Raw genomic sequence first — 21,366 nt, forward strand, 5'->3', positions numbered from 1 at the left:
AAGGGATGCTCCCTGTGCGAGGGATGCTCCCCGTGCAAGGGATGCTCTCTGTGCGAGGGATGCTCCCCGTGCAAGGGATGCTCCCTGTGCGAGGGATGCTCCCTGTGCAAGGGACGCTGCTTGTGCGAGGGATTCTCCCTGTGCGAGGGACACTCTCCTCCCACGCAGGGCATGTGCCAGGCCCTGTGAGCAGCAACAACCCAGCGAGCACCGAGACACGGTCCCTGGACACGTCCCCCATAGTGGGGACAGTGGGATGCGGGTCCCAGGCGGTGCCTGTGTGGGGTCTGCGTGTGCTCCCCAGCACGGCGTCGTGCTGCAGCCCCCGCAGCCAGGGCAGAGCAGAGCCCAGACCCCGCTCGCCCGCCCTGGCCAGGCTCATCCCTGGCCCCGGGGAGGAGAAGCCAGAGGGTGCAGCAACATCCACGGCAGGTTTGGAGCTGGTGCCGTGCCGGGAGGTGAAGCCGCTGGTGTGGCTGTGGCCAGAGCACCCGGGGCCCTGTGGCAGCGATGGTGGCAAAGCCGGGACAAGCCCTTTCTGCTGGTGGTTTCCCATGGCTGACGGGTGCGGCACCCTAGGAAGTGGTGGATCCCACATGCCACCGCAGAGGTGGGTTCACCCTCTGCGCCCCAGGGAACCTCCTCGGGGACGGTCTGGGTGCCATGCAGGGCACAAAGCCCACTGTGGGCACCGCAGAGAGGGGCTGAGTGACAGTGGCAGTAGCGGGAGCTCTCCTCATCTGTGCTGCCTCAGTTTCCCCGTGGCACAGATGCCACCGGACAGGCTGGGCTTGCGGGGAAAGGCACCATGCTCCCTGCTGAGCACAGCCACCTCTCTCCCACCTCGGCTTTCCCCACGTTGCTGCCACAACCAATTCTTTCCAAAAATCACTCCTGCAGCCCCAGCCCCACCGGGCAGGTCCAGGCTGCCCGTGCCCAGTCCCGCTGCTGCCTCTGCAGCCTGCTCCATGCGGCCAGGGCAAGCTGTCGGCAGCAATCAGCCCCCGGGGACCCAACTGGCCTTGACGTATCTCCCGACTCCTGCTCGGCGGTGGCCTGCGGTTCTCCCAAGGGCAGGGCACGGCTCGCTTATCAGGGTTGGCGAGCCGAAGAGGGGCAGAGGGGAGAAGCTGCACCCCCAGACCTTGGCGTGCGGACGGGGCGGCACTGGAGCAGCACCCGCTCGCTGCCCCGGACGCGATGGGGAGATGTTTGTGTGCTAGAAATGGGGGTTGTGACCTGTAAACGTGGGCTGAGTCTTGTGATTTATTTTTATTTATTTAGCCGAAGCGGCATTGGTGTTGGAGGAGTCGGGCAGTAAGAGTTTATTCTCCCGGTTGAGGTTACATTGAGCAAGGAATAATCAGAGCAGAGAGATGCTCGGTGTGCGCTGGAGGAGAAGCAGCCCTGCAGCGGGCTCTCCCTTTCCTCCGCATTTCCCTGATTCCCCGCCAGCTCCCGGGGCAGAGCCGAGTGTCCCCACCTTTCCCTTGCCTTGGGCCGTGGGGACAGGGACAGCCCCTCTTGTCATGCCGGGGGCTAGACGGGACTTGGCGCATCCTCAGAGCCCCGCGTGCCCGGGGCCCTGCCGCCTCCTGCGCCGTGCCAGGCTGCGAAGCTGGCGGCGCGGGCAGAGCTGCCGGTGACGGAGACGGCAGCAGAACACTGCCGGGGTGGCGGGGAGAGGAGAGCGGCGGAGAGGAAGGACCCAGGTCTGTGCACCCTGTCCCCGAGGCGCGGGTGCCCGGCACACGATGTGGCACCCCGGCCGAAGGCGTCCCTGCTCCCAAGCTGTGCCAGGTTTTCCATGGGGGCGGTGGGTCCCTGCAGCAGCCACGCTCCAGGTGGGATCCCTCAGGGTCAGGGGAAGCTGGGGCGGCTGCACCGCGGCCGGGTGATGGGTTCCCGGGCAGGCGGCGGGTTGTGCCAGCCTGTTCCCCGGCAGTGCCGGCCAGGGGAGCGTGTGGGTGGGAAAGTCAGGAGGCTGCACCAGGAGCGTGCCCACGGCAGGCTCCGACCTGCACACAGCTTGTCCTGGCGCTCACCCGCGCTCCCGTGGGTGCCGAGGTGCTGGTGGTGAAGCAGGCGGCGCGTTCCTGCCGGGGCGCGCCGGTTAGCCCAAAAACCGCTCACCCCTGGGCAAACAGCATGGGGAAGGGGTGAAACCCCCCGACTGTGGGTGCAAGCTGGTGTCCGTGGGGGTTAGTGGGGCTGACAGGGGGTTTCTGGCAGCATCCAGCCCTGGGGCTGGAGGGATGTTGGGGGGCTGTGGGGGCAATTCCCTGTTCTTAGCACCTTGGGGTGTCCAGACGGTGATCCCCACACCCTGCTGCAGCACTGGGGCTCGGGGAGCCTGGCTCGGCAGCATCTCCTGCGCGGCCGAAGGCAGCGTCGGCAGACAAAGCTGGCAGGCGCTGGCGGCAGGAGGAGGGGACGGGGCTGCCGGGAAACTCGGGCGCTTCTCCCTGCCCTGCTTTTCAATGTGCTTTTCAATCCTTTTCTTTTTTTTCTCCTCTGCTTTCAAAAGCTGCTGAGAAGCAGCCAAAGGAACCGGCGATGGGTTCAGGAGGGGCCGGAGCGATGCAGCCACCAGCTCCTCGAACCTCCCAGCGTCCCGACCTCGCCACCGTCTCCCCAGGGCCGGATCCAGCCCCGGGGCCCTGCCTGGCCCGAGCTGCCGCCGAGGAGAGGGGAGGGGGCCCGTCTCTCCCAGGCAGTTTTTCAAGTTGAGTGGGTGCCTGCTCTTCCCAGCCAGAGTTAGGCCAGCCCGCAGGAGCCTTCCCCGGAGGCTCCCACCACCCGGCTGATGTTAATCCCTCCTGACTGCGCTGTCTCAGCCAGCGCCATGCTCCCGTGACAGCATCAGGTGAGGCGAGCAGCACTGCGCCGGTGCCATGCCAGCCTTCAATGAACACGCGCTGACCCCACATGAGTGGGTAGAGCTGCCAGCTGGGGCTCTGGCAAAGCCTCCTCCTCTTCCTCACCCGCCGCCAAACCATAGCGGTGGCTCCCAGGGGACCCCTGCTCAACTGTGAGCATGGGGCACTGCCTCCTGCCTCAGTTTCCCCATATAGAAAACAAGGAAAATAAAATTAGCCAAACAAACCGGCTATGAAAATGGGGCTGGTGTGAGCCGAGGAAGCAGCACGGCCTGGGAAGGAGACTGCACGCACCGGTGGAAGCTGGGTGGTGCTGGACACCCCCGAGCTGCGGGCAGAGGCTGTGCGCTGGGTGGTTTGGCCCCAGTGCTCAGTCCGGCAGAGCATCTCCACCGTGCCAACCCCAGCATCTCTGCAGTGATGCTCGCGGGAGTGATGGTTCCTTGGCTACTCCGCAAGCCCTGCCCTTCCTACGGAGGAACGAGTCTGTGCCAGACGAGCCATCAAAGCGCCCAGTGCTGCCCAGCCCTGCTGCCAATGCAGCCCGCAGCCCCTGGGTTGGTGCTGCCGAGCCCAACCTGGGGAATGGAGCTCCTTGTACCCGTGACATGAGAAATACTCACCCCCCCTCCAACGATGTGCCCCAGCACCCCAGCCCCAGGGGGTCGCATTGTTGAGGCATCCCAGCACCCCACTCGCCACCCCACTGCGTCCAGCCTGGCTCCCTCGCAGAGGCACCAGACGCTCCGGAATATGCAAGAAACGCTGCATTAGGCAGATTCGGGATAATCGCGTCTCTCCCGCCCCTTTTCTCCCACAAAGGTCTCGCCTTAATCCCCGAGCGCGGCTGTGCAGCCCTGCACTCTCCCTTTCAGCGTGTCGCCAGCGCTGGGGGGCCGGGGTGGCCGTGGTGCTCCCGCCATTGCGTCCCCACCATGGACCACCCAACCGACCCATGGCCTGGAGGAGCCCTGCGGCCCCCCAGGGGGATGGAGCGGAGGGGCTGGAGGGGGACAGGGAGCTGGAGGGGGAGCGTGGGTGCCACAGCCTCGGGGGGGTCACGGTCATGAGTGGAACAGGGGCATCGATGCTGCCACAGGGCTGAACCCACCAACTCCCAGTGGCTCCGTTGGGCTCTTAAATCCCCTTAATTAATTAGAGTCACTCACCCCACCACCTGCGGCCGCTCTGCCGGGGTGCAGCCACCCTCTTGCTCTAGTCCCGGGGACCCCACTCCCCCCACCCCGCCGAGGGCAGGGATCCGTGAGCCCCACCCCCGCGGATCCCCATGGAGGGCCCGGGCTCCCCACTCGTGTCCCCACTCGTGTCCCCACTCAGGGAACCCCCCCACCATCCACAGGCAGGGCCACGCCTGGGACAAGGGTCCGTCCGCGTCGTTCCCCCCCCCCGCCCCACTCGGGTTTGAATGGAGGGTGTGGGGCTGCCCCGTGACGTGGCGCCGCGCCATTGGCCCGGGCGGGGCGATGACATCATGCCCGCCGCGGCGTAGCGGGGGGTGCGGTGTGGCCGGGGCTCGGCTCGGCTCGGCTCGGCCATGGACCGGCGGCGGGGCCCGGCCGCGCAGGTACGGACCGGGGCGGGCCGGAGAGGGGGGGGGACCGCGCTATGCTGGGGCTCGGCTCGGCTCACCGGCACGGCTCGGCGCGGGGCGGGGCGGGAGAACCGGGCCCCGGCTCGGCTATTGTCCGGGCGGGCGGGGTCGCCGGGGTGTCCCCAGCTCCGCTCCGGTAGCGGGACGGGGGAGGCGGTGACCCCCCAGGCCCCCGCACACACACACACACACACAGAGCGGGACCTGGGGCCGGTCCGCGGCGCGGGTGGGCGAAGAAGGGGTTAACAGGATGCGGAGCCGTGTTTGCCCAGCGTGGGGAACCGGCCCGGCTCACCCCGCCCCGGCGGTGGCTACCGGTGGCCGCTCGCCCTCGGCTCCCGAGCCCGACGGCCAGGGGGTGTGTGTGTGTGTTCGGGGTGCCCGGAGCCGGCGGTGGCCGCAGCCGGGGCGGTGGCTGCCGGCGGCCCTTCTCGGAAAGGCTGATCCTCTGCCGAGCTGGAGCGAGTCCAGCGGCACCCCTGGGCCGGCCGGGGCTGGGCGCAGGCGGGTGCTGAGTCAGAGCCACCCGAAATCCCCCTCCAGCCCTTCCTCCGGCAGCCTGGGACAGGGCTCGGGGCTTCCCTCGTCCCCCAGCCTCCCCCTCCCGCACCGCTCCCCAATCCCTGGAGAGCACACGCCAGCTCCCATGGGTGCCCCGGAGAGTGGGGGACCTCTGCGGGTACGGGGCTGGCTCCCAAACCCACTCCGGTGGCCGCAGAGCCAGGGGCCGGTGGGCGACGACCACTCGTGGAGAGCTGGAAGCAGCCCGCGCCGCCCTGGTTTGACCCCAGTGGTAGCAGCGTTAAGTATAGATATTTCCGAGTGCCGAATGTATAGATCAGGAAGGCTGTTCCAAAGGAAGCTGGGATCGTTAGCGCTTGGGGGGAGAAACTGAGGCAGGGAGTGAGGCAGCGAAGGGAGTGCAGGTCTCTGCGCCCCGGGATGGGGCTTTCTCCTGAGCTGGGTGCTCAGTAAACAACTCTGTTTTGGACACAGCTCCCTCGGAGACCATGGAGTGAATCCAGCTGAAGTTTAGCACCAAGGAGGTTCAGTGGGTTTGGGTCCCGGGAGGAAGATCCAGGCTGGCTTGAGTCCCCATTGCCAGGGACCAGCCACCCGACCCGGGGGCTGCCTGGGCAGTGGGGGTCCCTCCTGGCCCCCGAGGGCAGCCCCACGCCGCTGCCCGCAGGCAGCCCCGCTGCCAGCAGCGTTGTGCTGACCATGGCGGTCTCTCCCTTTGTTCCCTTGGTTTTGTCGTGAGCGCAAACAGCCGCCGCGGTCGTGGGCCCCCTGAGCCAGCCGGCTGTGGGGTGCCGGCCCCCGCCGGCAGGTAGGGTGCTGCGGCCAAGCCGTGGGAAGCTGCCTGTTTACTTCCCGTCCACCCCAGCGAAACCGCAGGAATTTAGAGCCCGGCGGAGGTCGGGAGGTCTGTTTAGCCCCGGTATCCTGTCGGACCCCGGCCAGCCCCTGTTGTTGTGGGAGACGGAGCTGGGGCCAGCGAGGAGATAACCTTTCCCCCCAGAAACGTCCCCTCCTCGCCCTGGAGAGCCGGGGGCTGGTTCGTGGCCTCGTAGCAGGAGGATTTATGGTCCTGTGCGTGTTCTGGCGTGTCCTGCCAATAGTTCTTCGCTGAACTCTGGCTAGCTCCCGGTCGTCGGCAGTCCCTCGGGGAGCACTGCTCTGCTTTTGGCACCGGTGTGCCGGCGAGTTTGCCGGCTTGGCTCTGATCGGCGTGCCGATAGCCCTGGCGAGAGCCGAGCTTCGCCTCCCACCCCGTCTCGCTGGCCCTGGCTCTGACGCTCGCCGCCGGCTGCCTTTCCGCTTCCAGAAGCGCTGCCGGACCCGCTCCACGCATCCCACGGATGAACTGCAGCAGCGTCCCGGTGCCAGGGACAGGACCAGACCTGTCACCCTCGCCGGGGAGGAGGAGGCGGTCACCGGGGCGCCTGGGCTGCCCGCACTAACAGGACCGTCTGCCCCCGGGGGGCCTGGGGAGACTCGCTGGGGGAGCCCCGACGCCAGGGTGTGACAACGGGCTGGGTCCCCTCCTGGGGCTGGCGGTGGCAAGGTGTGATCCGTGCCGTGTCTCCAGCAGCTGTCTGCCAGGCAGGAACATCAAAGAGCCGCCTGAGACGGATCCCTGAGGGGCAGAGCACCAAAAAGTGGGGCTGAGCAGCCGGCATGTCCTCCCTGCCCGGGCCGCCCGGGGCCAGGGAGAACCCGCACGCCGGGCAGGGAGGACATGCCGGCTGCTCAGCCCCACTTTCTGACAGGGGTGGGGGGCCCAACCGGTCCAGCACACCCCCTGGTGTGCTCCCAGGGTGGGGAGAGCATCCTCTGATCTCTGGGCTGGAGGGTGCTGCCTGGGGTGCTCTGCGTGGCAAAGCCGGGGAGGCTTGTTTGGAGCCGGCCGGGCCGGCCGGGATGCTTTCCCCCTCCCCCCCGCCCCATCCTCCCTGGGTTTGGCTTTTCCAGCTTGTGAGTGGGATGGCGGGGGGGGCAGGATGCGTGGGAGCGTGGCTGGACCCGGCGTTTCCCCACTGCGCGCCCATACTGGCTTCTTTCTTTAAGCCGCTGGTTGCCCTCTGGACCCTGGGGATGAGATTGGGGAGGATGGAGGGTGTCTTGTGGGAAGCCTGCACTGTCAGGGCTCCGCGGTCCCTGCTGCCTGCTCCGCACCCAGCGGGGTTGTCCCCCCTCTTCCATGCTGGCTGCAGGACCCCGCTGTCAGGCAAACCACTCATTTGCAGGGAAAACTGTGTCCCCGGGGACCTGAGGCTCTCGCTCCTCGGAGCTCGTGGTCCCAAAGGGCTGAGAGCGCCGGTGGGAAGCAGCGCACGGGCTGTCGGTTCACTTTATCCCTCTTGTCCTCGACTCCTGCTTACAGGTCCTGTTCCCTTCCCCTTTCCTCGGAGCCCTGCTGGGACTTGGCCGCGCTCTGGGCTCGCTGCCCCAGGAGGAAGGGCTGCCAGCCTGCACAATCTCTCGGGTTACAGAGTGCCTTCCCCTGGTAGGTAGCTGGGGAGGCGGCGGCGGTGAAGCCGCCCTGGCCTGGTTTCCTTTGTGAAAGTGCCGGCAGTGGGAATGTCACAGGATCCGCTCTCCTCTCCCCGAGCAAGAGGAGGAGAAAAGGGCTCTGTGCTCTGCTCCCCCCGGGGCAGGACAGGGCCGGCAGCCGGGCTATGCGGGCAGCGGTGTCCCACCGCGCTGCCGTCACCTCTCGGGGCGAGCTGGGAGCGAAGCGTCGAGGGACGGGGAGATTTTGGCCGCTATGAAAAGGCTTCGTGGGCAGGAGCGTCGAGGGGGGACGCGGTGGCTTGTTTGGAGGCTGTGACGGTGATGGAGAGCTGCTGGCCGGGGTGTGCCGGTAACGCTCCGACCTCCCGGTGGCCCCTTTGCCGCGGCTTGCAAAGTATCTTGCAAATGCTGAACTTGGCCCCGAAATCTAAATACAAGGGAGGGACAGTCCCCAGATGGCCTAAATCAGCAGCACGGTTGCCTGGCCCAGCTGGGGAACTCGCCGGGAGTGTTTGTTTTATGTAAAACCAAAGGCTGGAGGAATGCCGGCCTGGAAAGGAGACCTGACGGGGGGGAAAACGTCTGTGCCACGCTCGCGCTGGGCTGGGCGTGCGGGGGATGCTGGCGAGGGGAGCGGGGCTCCAGCGAGCTGCGTCGGGAGAGGGCGAGGGGTGAAGAAGCTCAGCTCCTGGTTTGAGGGTGCGGAGAAGGTGTCGCGGCTGCTCCTTCTCTTCCCTGGGCTGCTGGGGGTAAAGTGGGGGTTCCCCCGGCCAGACCCCCCCCCGTGTCCGTCGCATCCCCGGGCTCTGCTGCATCATTCACCCTGCCGAGAAGGGCTCGCACTGCTGCCTCCATGGGGTGGTGGGACCCTGCACCGGGATGGATGGGGAGCCCCGACGCGTGCCGCCGGTGCCGTGCCGCGGGGTGTCCCTGCCATGGCTGGCCCTGCACGGAAGCCGTGCCGGGGAGGGCTGGGCACCAGGACTTTGCACCCATGTGGGGTCAGAGTCCGTCCTGCCTGCATGGGACCGGCCACAGCCTGCCTGAAGCCCCGCTGCACGGTGGGGGACGGAGGGGCGTCACAGGGCAGGTTTGGGAAGGGATGGGGGGTGGGAGCCCTCCGGGGCTATGCTGGGGGTGTGGGGCAAACGCTGCAGCCCCCTGTGGTGTCCGGCTGAGTGGGCGTGGGGCTGCCTTGTGTCAGGACCATGCTGCCATCGCTGGCTGTGGGGCCGGGGCTCGCTTCCAGCCCACCCCACGGAGCCATTCAGCTGCACCCTGGGGCTGGGTGGGCAATGGGGGGACATGGCCATGTCCCGAGGCTCACTCAGAGGAGAGACATCGGTCCCTTCCCCGCGCACGTCACGGGGCTGCGGTGTCGCTGGCGGTGCCCGGAGGGAGGAAGCCGGCGGCCAGGAGCCCTTCCTCCCCGTCACCAGCCTCTCCCGGGACCACCTGGGGCTGCCTGGCGCCAGGGAAACATGGGATGCGGTGACGTGGACACTGTCCTTGTCCCCTCCTGTGGGGCCACAGGCACGGGGCTGGACAGGTCGGCTGGTGGCACCGAGGCGGCCACGGGAAGGAGGAACGTGCCTCTCCACATCCCGGTCAGCCAGGGCCCTCGTCATCTCTGCCACCGGCTGCCACCCCTGAGTCACGGTGGTGACAATGAGGTGGCCGGGGAGGGTGGGCACAGCCACGCGTGGGCTCAGCGCTGGGGTATAGCGAGGGGCAGCATGGAGGGCTTTGGGGTGCTAAAGGGCAGCAGCAGGGCTGTGTCCCCATGTCCCCATCCCGCCCAGCGTGAAGGGGTACCTGCGGGGTGGCTGCCTGTTCCCCTGTCCCCATCCCGGCTCCCCCCGGCACGCCGCTTGGCTGGCGGTGCCTCCCGGGGGCTCTACGCCCTCCTCGCACACTTCCTGCCGTCTGTTTCCAATTCCTCCTGGCGTCTGCTCCTCCCTGCTTTCTTCCAATTAAAAAAAAAAAATCCCAGGCATCTTCTCAGCGTGCGGCTCCCAGAGGCTGGAGCGCTGCCGTGCCCCGCTCCGGCGGCTGGGGCTGTGCAGGGAGGGGACAGCGGGTGCCCCGCATCCCTCTTGGTGCCCTTTTATGTGGGGCACAGGGTCGGGGATCGTCCTGCAACATCCCTGTGCCCAGGTCTTTCTCCTGCGGTCCTTTCTGCACATCTGCTCCGTGGATGGAGTTTGGGACCCGGTTGTTTAGGGGGTGTGGGGAACCCGGGGGTGTCTGGGGACCCGTCCCCAGGGAGCCGTTCCCTGCGTGGAGGCTATTCCCGGGGGAGCAGAGCTGCTGGTGGGCATGGGGTCACATTTTGCAGCCTGGTGGGGTGAGGGCTGGTGTCGGCAGGGCTGTGCCATCCATGTCCTCGAAGCCTGACCGTGTCCCTCTCCCCTGTCCCCTAGGAGTGACCAATCCGTGACGCCGGTGGGAGCCCAGCAGCGGAGCACCAGGCGCAAGCCCCGAGGGGATCCGTGGGACGTGCGGCTCCACCCGGGCCGCCCCGGCGCAGCGCGGCGATGCCCATCCTCAAGCAACTCGTCTCCAACTCTGCCCACTCCAAGCGGCGCTCGCGGGCCGACCTGACGGCCGAGATGATCAGCGCGCCCTTGGGGGACTTCCGCCACACCATGCACGTGGGGCGGGCAGGGGACGCCTTCGGGGACACCTCCTTCCTCACCAGCAAGGCCGGGGAGCCGGGGCCGGAGGCGGGTGAGGAGCCGGGAGCCTCCAAACCCAGCCTGCTCTCCCGCCGCTTCCGCAGCAGCAAGCGCTCGCAGTCGGTGACGCGCGGGGATCGGCGGGACATGCTGGGTTCGCTGCGGGACTCGGCCCTCTTCGTGAAGAATGCCGTCTCCCTGCCCCAGCTCAACGAGAAGGAGGTGGACAGGAGCGCGGGGCAGCTGCCCAAGAGCCTCTCCTCCAGCCCCGTCAAGAAGCTGCCCGAGGAGGTGAGCCCCGAAGAGCAGCAGCGCCCGAATGGGGCGGCCGCCGGGCCGCTGAGCCCCAGCTTGGACGAGCGCGACTTCGGGGACATCACGGAGCTGCCCGTCGTGGTGGCCAAGAGCGGGGCGGGCATGAAGCACGCAGAGTCCATCATGTCCTTCCACATCGACCTGGGGCCCTCCATGCTCGGGGACGTCCTGAGCATCATGGATAAGGAGCAGTGGGAGCAGGACGAAGACGCCGAGGCAGAGGAGAGCCGCGAGGAGGAGGTGGACGCCGCCCTGCCTGGCTCCCCGGTGATGGCAGCGGCAGCAGCCCCGCCGAGCCAGAGTCCATCCCGCGGCACCGGCGGCCGCTGCCCCAGGGACAGCAGTTCGGTGTCCAGCTGCGCCTCGGGGCCAGAGGAGCGCAGCCCCGTTCCCGGGCCACTGAGCCAACGGAGCCCGCCGAAACGCCCCGACAAGGAGTTCTCCTTCGCCGATGACGATGACGACGAGATCAGAGTATAAAAGGCGGGCGGGCGGCCGAGCCAAGGGGTCTGGTTCTCATCTGCGGTTGCTTGGACATGGGGCCGAATACCCCGGTGCTGCAGCGGGTGGCACCGGGGAAGACTCAACTCCTCCCTCGTTCCCTCTCCCCGTCCGGCGGCGGACATGCTGCGGCAGGACAGTGCTCTGCTCCCGGGGCCGGGGACAGCCCCGACACCTCTCGGCTCCCGGGGAGCTCCAGCACATCCCGGGAAGGGAAAGCAGACTCAATTTTTGGTTCTTTCTGTTGGACTTTGGATATTAGCTCTTTTCTTCCCCCCCTCCCCTACCCATATAAAGCAATATAGGATCAAACGAGGCTTCGAAGTTTTAGCCCCTTTAGTAATATATATATTTTTTTTTTTTCTGCCGTACGGTTTTTACTGCTCTCTGATTTGTACTTAACTTTCTTTACTCTGGCTTTTGGTTTTAACGGAGGGGAGATTTCCCACGAGGAAGGACTTGGCTCCGGAGCTCAGAGGGGGCCGAGGGCGGCTCCAGCTCCCCGGGTTTCTCGGGGACCTTCTACAGACCACGAGCCTCCAGCCCCGTGCTGCGGCGGGGGCTCGCTCCCTGTCCCTCGGATGGATGGATCCATCCCAGATGCTTTGACCCTCCAAACACCCTGGGGGTCACGGGGATGTCCCCTGGCACCGGCTGCTCCCAGGGATGCCAATGTGCGCGTGGGTCCGTCCCCAGGAGGAGGAACGCCTGGGACCCCCCGTGAGCCCTGGTGTCCTGTGTGCCGGGTGGCCACCATCATGGGCCAGCCTGGCTGGGCAGCGCCGACACTGGCCTGGTGCAGGCAGGTGGAAGAGGAGGGTTTTATACCATGTATGTACAAATGCAAAGAATAAAAGGAACCGGTAGTGACAGCGGTGGCCTGAGTTCCTGGGGGATGAGATGCGTGGGGACAGGCGTGCTTGCGCCCTGCTGCACAGGTGGGGACCGCCGTTCTCTGGGCTGCCACCGTCCCCAGACCCTGTCCCTGGCTGGAGTCCTGCCTGCCGGCGGGTCCCCTGGCCGGCGTTTGGGCACCTGCGGTGGGAGGAAGTGGGCGAGCTCCCGCTGGCCGGATCTGGCTCTGGGCTGGGACCCTCCGGCCAGGCCGGCTTCTGCCAAGGGACAACCCTGCCAAGATGCCGCTCTCCTCCCTGCGGCCCTGCTCCCTGCCAGCCGGGGAGGAGGGGACGGTGATGGCAGGGCAGGACCGGCTGTCCCCGCTCCCATGGGCTGGGGGCTGGGGTGGGGGCTGCCCTGGGTGCTCCCGGCCCCGTGGGGCTGCCGTGGTCCCTGTTGACCCCAGCGAGGGTGGATGGAGGGGCCACATCTGGTGTGATGAGCAGGGTGGGTCGCTCTCATCCCATGGCTGGCTTTCCGCGGCTCATCCCCCGGTGTGAGTGGGGCTCTGCCAGCATGGAGGGTGCCTTCCCTCCCTGGCCGTGATGGAGCCAAGCGCCTGCAGGAGCCCTTCCCCACATGGGTGGAGAGAACGGCTCTGCTGGGAGCACCGGCCAGGCTGTCCTCACTGTTGCTGAAGGGGGAGGAAAGGATTTGGCCCCCGCCATGTCTCCTAGCCCTAGGAGCGGCTGGGTGCCCCTGTCATCCCGCAGGGATCTCCCCCGGTGAAGCCGGTGGGAGCAGGCGCGCGCTGTGCCGCAGCGAGGACACAATGGGATGCTGTGCGCGCGCCAGGGCCGACGCAACGCCCTGCGGCGTGGGACATTGGGCTATTGTCCGGGTCGGGGAGAACAACAGCAGCTGCGGCTGGTGGCTCTGAGCTCACCGGGCTGCCACCGCCCCGGTCGCTGCAGCACAGCCTCCCCCCGTCCTGTGCCAGGGTCCCACAGCTGCTGGGCCCTGTCCCTGCCGCCAGCACCCTCCCTGGAGCCCACCGTCCTGGTCCCTGTCTCCTGTAAGGTCACCGGGCTGCTGGGGGGATCTGGCTCCCTTTCTCCCGTACTGATGCTCTGATGCAAAGCAGGGGGGCAGGGCACTGGGGTTTGCTCCCCTTCCTGGGACCCCCTTGTTCCCTGGGGTCTCGCTGGTGCCGTGGGGAGAGGAGAGAGGCCCTGGGGTGACCCGGCACCATGCGCCTGCGACCGTCACTCTGCAATGGCTATCTTTGTGACGCCTGTCGGCTCCAGCCTCCCGCTCGGCAGCACCGCACTGCCGCGAGCCGACGGGGCAGAAAGCACGCGCTGGCTCACCAAGCGTGCACGGGAGATGGCCCTGCTCGACGGGACGGGATGGTGGCTCCAGCACACCGTCAGTGAGCAAGAGCAGGGCTAGCTAAATAGCTCCCGGGCTAGTGGGGAGTAATGCCAGTGGTGTCCGGCCAGTGCCTGCTGCTGGGAGGGCAGGTTGGATGGGCTGCACCCCCAATCTCCCCCAAAACCTCCATCTGCACAGCACAGGGTGAGCATCCCGGTGTGGGAGCCGGCGTGTGCGCGGGATGCGGCCGGCAGGACCGCGCGGTGCCAGGTCGGTGCACAGTACCCGTCACAGGGCCGCGGCCCCCGCGGGCAGCGCTCCGGCGGGCGGGCAGCACTGGTCCAGTGCATTTATCGCTAGTGACAGAATGGGAGCAGGTCTCCATCCCCGATGTGTCAGGCCGCGTCGCTGCGGGCGTGTGTCGGGGACGCGTGTGGCTGCGGGAACCGCGTGATGGAGGAGGGACGCGGTGTCAGGCCAGACCCGGAGGCTGCCCCCTCTTTTCTGGGTGGCAGCCCCGGGGAAGCGGCGTGGCACCGCGGTCGTGCCCGGCACGTGCCGCTGCAGCCTGGCATGTGTGCAAGCCTGGCGGCAGGGACAGAAGGGACTTCTCGTCGGGGTGCGAGGTGTGACCTGGCCGTCCCCACCACGAGCCGGGGGGATGTGGGTCTCTCCTGCCGGGCACCATGCGCTGGAGAGCGGGGCTGGGGACGGTGCTGCCGTGTCCCCGGCGATGCTCAAAGCACTCGGGAGTGCAATAAAACCCCCCCCAGGATCTGTCACCGGCTCTCTGAGCGCTCAGTCACAGCATTCGGGCCACATTTGGCTCTGTTGCGGGCTGAGCAGCAGCCCCGGCGTGAGGGGGTTAACCCAGACGGGAACCAGCTGCTCTGCCCCAGAGCTGGGGCTGGAGGAAAAGCAGATGTCGGTGCAAAGAGGCAGTTATGGGGGGGGTTGGATGCGATGGGGGCCCGGGGCTGAGCTCCCCACAGCTGGGCTGCGGCACCAGGCAATCACGGCTGCAAATTGAGATCAGATGTGGGCAGCTTCTCGCTCTAAATGGAGTGCTGGGGGCTGCTGCCTGGGCTGGTTTTGCTCTGGCTCGGGGAGGAGAAGGAGGAGGAAGAGGAGGGTTTTTGCATGCTGCTGGGGCCCAGTGTGGCTCTGGTGACCTGCAGAGCGTTGTGCTCCCTTGGGAGGCCTGTGGTTTCCTTGGCCAGCCCCTTTGCAGCCCCTGTTCCTTGCTGGTGCTGGGCTGGAGGTGCCTCTCACCAGAGCAGGGGCGATGCAGGAGCTGGTGGCTGGTGTGGAGAAGATCAGGTTTGACCTAGAGGCTGATGTGGAGCACCAGCGAGAAGCTCAGCCCCTGCCCTTCCCAGGTATGGACAACCAATTGGGGATGGGGTCCTGCGGCATCCTTGGAGGGTGGCGGGGGTGCAGGAGGTGTTGGGGTTCTCCTCCTTGCTGGTGCTCCTGGCTCTCACTGCACCCACCGCGATGCCTGGGTGCTTCTTGTCCTGCCTGGGCTCCTGCCCGAGGCCAGGCTGGCTCACAACGTTGCTCCCCGGGCTGCCGGTGGAGGGGGACAGCATGCTCTTGGCCTCGATGGCATGATGGTCCCAGCACTGGGGCCGGCGGGTGAAGCTCTCCCTGCCCTGCTTTCCCCCGCAGAGCCGGGGGAGGCCATCTGCAAGTATTTCCACCAAGGGCTGTGCTCCAAGGGTGAGCGCTGGGAAGGGATGGGCATGGGACTGACACCACCCTGCAAGATCCTGGGGACACCAGGGAGCTGGCTGGGTCCCCTCCCTGCTCTATGGCCAGCCCATGTCCATGGCTGATTGCTCTGTAGCCCTGCGGCCAGTGGGTTGGCAGGTTTTAGCCTGAAATGCTAATGCTGCTCCGAGTCCATCATTTCCCCCAGCCCTTTGGACGATTTCTCCTACCCCTTCTGTGCTGGGGGGGCTTGAGCACCTCCAGGGCAGCCAGACCTTGGCGGTGCGCACAAGACCGTGCCCTGTGCACCCAGTGGGTGCTGCAGATCTCCTCCATGTCCAGGGAAACTCCGGCACATCCCAAGCCAAAGAGGTGGGGGATGCTGGGGCAGGGGATTCCTGGGGGCTGTGATGGCGGGGGGCACGGGCAGGCTCTGACAGCAGGTCTGTGCCGGGGCCAGGCGTGCGGTGCCCGTTCCAGCATGTCGGCAGGGAGAAGACGGTGGTGTGCAAGCACTGGCTGCGGGGGCTCTGCAAAAAGGGCGACGGGTGCGACTTTCTGCACGAGTACGACGTGACCAAGATGCCCGAGTGCTATTTCTACTCCAAATTTGGTAGGTGCAGGACAGGGCCGGGGACCCCAGCAAGCCTCCCCCACCCCAGCACCCACGTCCCTCGGGTCTGGCCTCGAGCAAGTGCCTGATGCCACCTCCTGTCTGTGGGAAGAAATGCCACCGGCACCCACCCAGGGCCACCATTCCCTGGGCCGAGCCTGGGTGCTCCCAGAGCACCTCTGTTCCCCCCATCCAGCCCATCCTTGAGCACTTTTGGCTTGGATGAGCACTGTCTCACCCCTTACACCCATAGGTGAGTGCAGCAACAAGGACTGTCCTTTCCTGCACATTAATGCCACCACCAGCGCCACGGGCTGTCCCTGGTATGACCGCGGTTTCTGCAGGCATGGTGAGCTGCTGGGATGGGTGCTGGGGTGGGCAGGGGCTGCCCACGTTCCCTACTCACCAGTGACAGGGGGTCCACTCCTGCCACTGGCCCAGTCTCCTGCCACCTCTGAGGTGGCAGAGCCACAGTGGGTTGTCTGGGGACCACCTGGGAATGGCACTGGGTGCCCGGTGGGGATTTGGACTCAGGGAAGCAAAGGTCCCAGAGAGCTGAAGGGGAATGGGGCTGCTGGGGGAAGCTGGGCTCCCGAAATCCCTGCGGGGCAGGGGGTGCTGCTGTGTCCCTGCAAACAGGAGCCTCTCCTCTGTGTGGCAGGTCCCCTGTGCAAGTACAAGCACACGCGGAGGCTGATGTGCACCAACTACCTCGTCGGCTTCTGCCCAGAAGGACCCAAGTGCAAATTCATGCAGTAAGTACGGGGCAGGCTGGGGGGGAGCTCAGTGCACAGCCGGCCTGCGACAACGGGGACAGCCCCTCTTCGAGGCGGCAGAGGTGGCCATGGCCGTTGCAGTGTCTGGGTCAAGGACAAGGGTGCTTTAGGTCCTTGTCTGATCTAACTGGACCCCCCTGGTGTCTCCTCACGTCCAACCTGAGCTGGTGACCGTAGGGTTTGCAGCGGGTGGGCAGGGGACAGCCCTGGTCCCCATGGAGACGCCTGTGCCCTGGGAGACCCCTGAGAGGCCGTGGGAGCCATGGGGGGATCTCGGGGAACCATGGGGGTATCACCACTTGCCATGCGCAGGGGAGTAACTGCCTGTGCTGTGTCCCCCTCCAGCCTCAAGGCCGGGCTGATGACGAGCACCGTGGATCCATCCAAGGTGATGCAGAGACAGTCCAATGCCATTCCCTCTTGAGCCGAAGCCTCTTGTGCCTCTGCCCATCGGGGTGATGCAGCAGCTGCCCCTGCCCCACAGCTCGTGTGGGTCGGTGGCTGCCAACTGCCCCGTGTCCCCCCAGGGAGCTGGCTGTCCTTGGGGGCTGGCACGGCTGGACCCAGCTGCTGGCAGGGGCAGTGGATGCAAGGACATGCCACCCATGAAGCCCCCCCTACCACTCACCAGCACTACCCAGCACCTGCCAGTGCAGCTGGGGGACACCAGTAGCTGCCCCCCTAGACCCACAGAGCCTGCTGGAACCAGACATCTGCTTCAAGGTGAGTGTTTTTGGGACCCGGAGGCCTGGGAGCAATGGCCTTGCCTTGGAGGGAGGGTAAAGCCCTATGGTGAGGGGCAGCATGCAGTGTGGGGGCTCCCATAGCGCTCTTCAAATAAATTCCTTGACTCCAAGATGTCAGAAAGGTCACTACGCCAGTAAGTGTGGGAAGACTGGGATGGAAATCCTGCTGGGGAAACGACCCGCGTGCTCCCACAAGGACCACAGAAGAACATCGTGCATCCCGATGGAGCCAGCAAGATGGCCACTAGGACAGTTGCTGGACTAGAAAAGCCAGTTGGTTTTGCTCAGCACCGGCTCTCACAGCTCTTTGCACAAGGAGCAGAGAAATCACCGCTTCCCTAAAGCAACCAAAAAGGGACTTTTCACAGAGAGTGAGGACTCCGCTCCCTCCTGCGCAGCTGGTTGCACATGGACCGGGTCAGGAGCGGTCACAGGTCTGAAGGGGTGTGGGACCAGCCGGGGCCATGGGGAGACGAGGGTGTGGGTGTTCTAATCCCCCATGAGAGGGGGCAAAAAGCACCATGTTTGAGAACACACAGAACCGAGCAGGAATGGAAAACTCACCAAGGCTTTTATTGCTGGCGAGAGGGAGTTTTTGGTGAAACACCTCTGACACAGTACTACTGCACTGCTCTTTGAATAAAGAGCTCAGAATTTTTTTTCCTTGGCTTTGGTTTTTTTTTGTTTTGTTTTACCCTTCATGCCTGTAACATGACCAGTCCTTTTCCAGACATGTTTAGTGATGGCAGGCTACAACTAGCACTCTCATAACTGTCCTCGTTTGTCTGATGCAGACATTGGTTTGCCCTTTGGGCACAACAGCTAATCCAATGGATTTTCTTCCTCCAGAACTAGGGCGCTGCGGTCTAAGTGCTTCTGCTTTAATGCCTGCACGCAGGCCCTTCCCTCAGAGCCTGGGCAGTGCCACCAGCGCTGTGGTGACAGCAAAGCAGGGCCTGGGACTACCCTTCTCCTGACAGTCAGTAGCAAACCCCATCGTGCTTCCTGTGGAAAGGGGTAAGCAAAAAAAAAAATAGGCTGCGGTGGGCAAAACTCTGCTAATTTAAAGGAAATGGTTGATCTGGCCAAACCCCACCCTGCCACAATCCATCACAAACCTTACTGCCAAACACTGACCGCAACATTGCGTGTCCATTGATCTATACGAACAGCCCAGATCAAGGAGTTCTCCTGTGTCTGGTGTCCCGAAGCAAGAGATTTGGGCTTCTGCAGACTACAGCTCTACTGCAAACAGACCCCTAAGGGGTAGCTCCAACAGTTTCTTCTTTCAGCACTAAATACTGCCTGAACCACAGAGCGGTGATCGCAGGCTATTGCTGTCAGCGTCATCCCTCTGTCTGCAGGAAGGTAACTGAAGAGCCTGATTCTGACAGCAAATGGGCCTCTGCTGATTTGAATCCCTGCTGGGACACCGGTCCTGAGCACTTCTGCTGATTCCGGCCAAGTATTCGTGATGCTTCCTCTGATGCTGTTCCAGCTTCTTCAGTGGTATTTACGCCAGCGATGACATTCTAGAAAAACAGGGCGGGGGGGTAAAACCCAGAACTGTTAGCACAGCGCTATGCTCGGGGATGACGTGAGTGTGCTTTGCCCAGCAGTGATAAGCAGGAGACCGACTGCAGCCCTCTCCGTTTCTGTGTTGGAGAGCTGCGCCTAAGAGCAAGCCCTGCTGGGGAAACTACACAAACGCCAGTAAATCCCTTGTCAGTTATGAGTAAATCCAAGGCATAGGTGTTCAGTGTTGGAACACCTCCTCCCTCTGCTTTGTGCAGGGTTTAAAAATGCTCCTGATGGTTTCTGGTGCTCTCCGGGGAGAAGCTGTGAATCAGCAACTGTTTTCGCCACCTTTATTAGCTAAACTCCTCTGCCTACCTAAGTCAAGTCAGAATACTGCTTTCTGAGCTCTGATTGTGGTCTTAATTGTGAAGTATTTAAATTATTTCAGAGCTTGAATTAACATGAATGTAAAATAGACTTTCCACCTGCTGCAAAAGTGAGAATTCCCAAAACAAGACAGATACCAAGAAGTAAATCTTACTGATGTGCTGATAGTTCCAGCCATAGCTGAGGAGGCAGTATCCAGCCAGCAGCATGGAGATCCCAGCGGGTCCCCCCCTCTTCACGTTGATGTATTTGTTGTAGTAGTTATTCCAGGCTGTTGGAACAGAAATGCAAGGGTCAAACCGTGCACAGGTCTTAAGAGTTCACTGGTTCCCATGTAACTTCCCAAAGCCAAATGGTTGAGTCTATTTATTTACTTCTCTATAAGGATCCAGACTGGCCACTTGGACCAGCCTGCAGCAAGTAAATCAGGTAAGTGGGACAATTCTGCCCCAAGAGCCATGAATTTAGTCTCACCTTTCTGCACTCCTCCAAGCAGCCCCTGGGGAGAAAAGTTGCAGGTGGCCAGCCAAGCGGGCAGCTCCCCCAGCCTTACATCCATCAGGCGCCTTTCTGAGAGGGGACCTGCGCGATGACAAGTCAGGGTGGTCAAAGGGAGGAAAGTGAGGGCAACACGCGTGGTGCTCACATTGCCTGCGCTGGGTGGAGAGCGCGGAGCTGGTATCTGGTACAGCTGCAAGTGGGCCTGACTGCTCAGAAAGGAACAGTGAACCATCTCTCCCACAAAGTGAGTTGGCTCCACCAGCCCAAACATGCAAGAGCCTGTCTTAAACCTAAACAGAAATGTAAACCATTGGTTGTGCAGGCTGGAGGGCTGGACAGTTAACCTCCTTGGATCCTTCCTGGATCCCTTTCTGGACAAGCGCAGCAGCTTACTGTTTCCTACCCCTCCTCTCCCAGTCACATCAGACCGTTTAGCCTGACAGCGCAGTAATTTTCAGCAGCAGAGATTTTTTGTTTCTCACGTTACCTTGCTGTCCGTCTGAGAAATTGCCCTCTGGTGTCTTCATTATGATCCCCACGCCTTCTTGGAAAGGCTTCCCTGGAAAAATATTCAGCCCATGATAATTAGGATGTAAGTCTGGAAACCATTCCAAGCCCATGGCACCTGCCGGCGTGCTCCTGCCAGAGGCCTGGGACAGACAGATGGGTTGGCTTTTGGAGGTGCGGAGCAAGAACTGGTCCAGCGCCAGCCCCGTGTCTCTCCCCGCATTCAGGATAGGCTCAGAAACTACAGCCATCTGCTGCTTGCTCTCTCGAAGCTTTTGTATGCTGGTTAGGTAATTTTTGGATGTCTCTTCATTGTGACCTTTGAAACCCTCTCTCACTGACAGATGGAGGTTCTTGGTATGCAAAGCAGAAAGAGGGGCTTTATATTCCACACCAACTTCTAGGTGCATCTGCTTCTCTTCTGTCACGGTTTTGTCTATTCCCTCCTGCTGAACGAGGTCACCAGGGGTACTTCTGCAGTCAGCTTTGGGGGGATCTTGAAGTACGCATATTTTTGTTCCCTTTAAACTACTGCCTTTTTCTCCCTTTGAGCTTGCAGATGCATTCTCTGCAGCTCCAAGGCCACGCATCTTGGTGTTTGCGGTTTCTGGAACAGTTATTCCCTCCTGTAGGTCAGGCTGGGCTGCGTCAGTGTGGCCAGCAGCACTGCCTGGATTTGGCCCTTCCACAGGCAACCTAGCTGTGCTGTGGCTTCCAGCTGACACATCCCTGCTCCTGGAACTGCTCTTCTCCCTGAGCACCTTGGCACGGTGCTTCTCTATTACTATTTTCACTCCGTTACTCAGCTTTTTGGGTATATCTTTGACCTCCTCAGGGAGCAAATCAAGGGACTTGGCTATGTCCTGCACAGCAGCCTCCACCTTCTGCTCTGCGCGGCATCTGTCGGGCTGGTGGCGAAGCCCGAGGCCGGACCGTCCACCGTGCTCGGCCGCGGCCTTCTTCCCCTTCGGGGCCGCCGCCTCCCGGGGGGCTGCGCCGGGGCTGGGCAGCCACTTGCTGCTCTTACCGGCCGCTCCCGCCCGTGGCCCGCTGCCTGCCCCCGGCCCGGTTGCGGAGCCAGAGCCGCTCCCGGGCGCGGAGGGCCCGGCGGCCGGTCCGCGGCCTAGGCGTGGAGCGCTGCTGGCGGCCGCTCCGCGGCCTAGGTCTGTCCCTGGGGCGCTTCCGGGGTCTGGTCTCGGCGCGGCCTTGCAGTGCGGGAGGTGGGCGCGGAGCCGCTTGAAGGGCCGGTGGCAGTGCGGGCACAGCTCCAGCCCCGGCGGCGCCGCGGCCATGGCCGCACCGCACCGCCCTCCCGGCGCCGCTCACCCAGTCAGGCGCCGCCGCCGCCACCCCCGCTGGGGGCCTCGGTCGCGCGCGTACTGCGCATGCGC

The 21,366-nt window shown here is 64.2% G+C and overlaps 3 protein-coding genes across 4 annotated transcripts; 2 read left to right on the forward strand and 1 right to left on the reverse strand.

Annotated features, from left to right (window-relative positions):
• Positions 1-4,364: 4,364 nt before the first annotated feature.
• CDC42EP4 (CDC42 effector protein 4) lies at positions 4,365-11,874 on the forward strand. 2 transcript variants are annotated; one of them, XM_074607916.1, is made up of 2 exons: positions 4,365-4,464; positions 9,933-11,874. In XM_074607916.1, the coding sequence occupies exon 2, from the start codon at positions 10,047-10,049 to the stop codon at positions 10,980-10,982; it is 936 nt and encodes a 311-aa protein (XP_074464017.1). In that variant the 5' UTR covers positions 4,365-4,464; positions 9,933-10,046; the 3' UTR covers positions 10,983-11,874. The 2 variants fall into 2 exon arrangements, with proteins under 2 accessions (XP_074464017.1, XP_074464019.1); XM_074607918.1 differs by lacking the exon at positions 4,365-4,464 and adding an exon at positions 7,581-7,858.
• Positions 11,875-14,366: 2,492 nt separating this feature from the next.
• On the forward strand, positions 14,367-17,498 carry CPSF4L (cleavage and polyadenylation specific factor 4 like). Its single transcript, XM_074607889.1, has 7 exons — positions 14,367-14,593; positions 15,388-15,540; positions 15,794-15,889; positions 16,202-16,295; positions 16,662-16,704; positions 16,844-17,039; positions 17,174-17,498. The coding sequence occupies exons 1-7, from the start codon at positions 14,500-14,502 to the stop codon at positions 17,308-17,310; spliced, it is 813 nt and encodes a 270-aa protein (XP_074463990.1). The 5' UTR covers positions 14,367-14,499; the 3' UTR covers positions 17,311-17,498.
• Positions 17,499-17,616: 118 nt separating this feature from the next.
• MTNAP1 (mitochondrial nucleoid associated protein 1) lies at positions 17,617-21,362 on the reverse strand. The gene is made up of 4 exons (XM_074607887.1): positions 19,956-21,362; positions 19,442-19,549; positions 19,122-19,238; positions 17,617-18,594 (listed from the first exon to the last, which is right to left on the reverse strand). The coding sequence occupies exons 1-4, from the start codon at positions 21,265-21,267 to the stop codon at positions 18,566-18,568; spliced, it is 1,566 nt and encodes a 521-aa protein (XP_074463988.1). The 5' UTR covers positions 21,268-21,362; the 3' UTR covers positions 17,617-18,565.
• Positions 21,363-21,366: the final 4 nt, after the last annotated feature.

Source organism: Larus michahellis, chromosome 14 (assembly GCF_964199755.1).
Source record: "Larus michahellis chromosome 14, bLarMic1.1, whole genome shotgun sequence".
NCBI classification, from domain to species: domain Eukaryota; kingdom Metazoa; phylum Chordata; class Aves; order Charadriiformes; family Laridae; genus Larus; species Larus michahellis.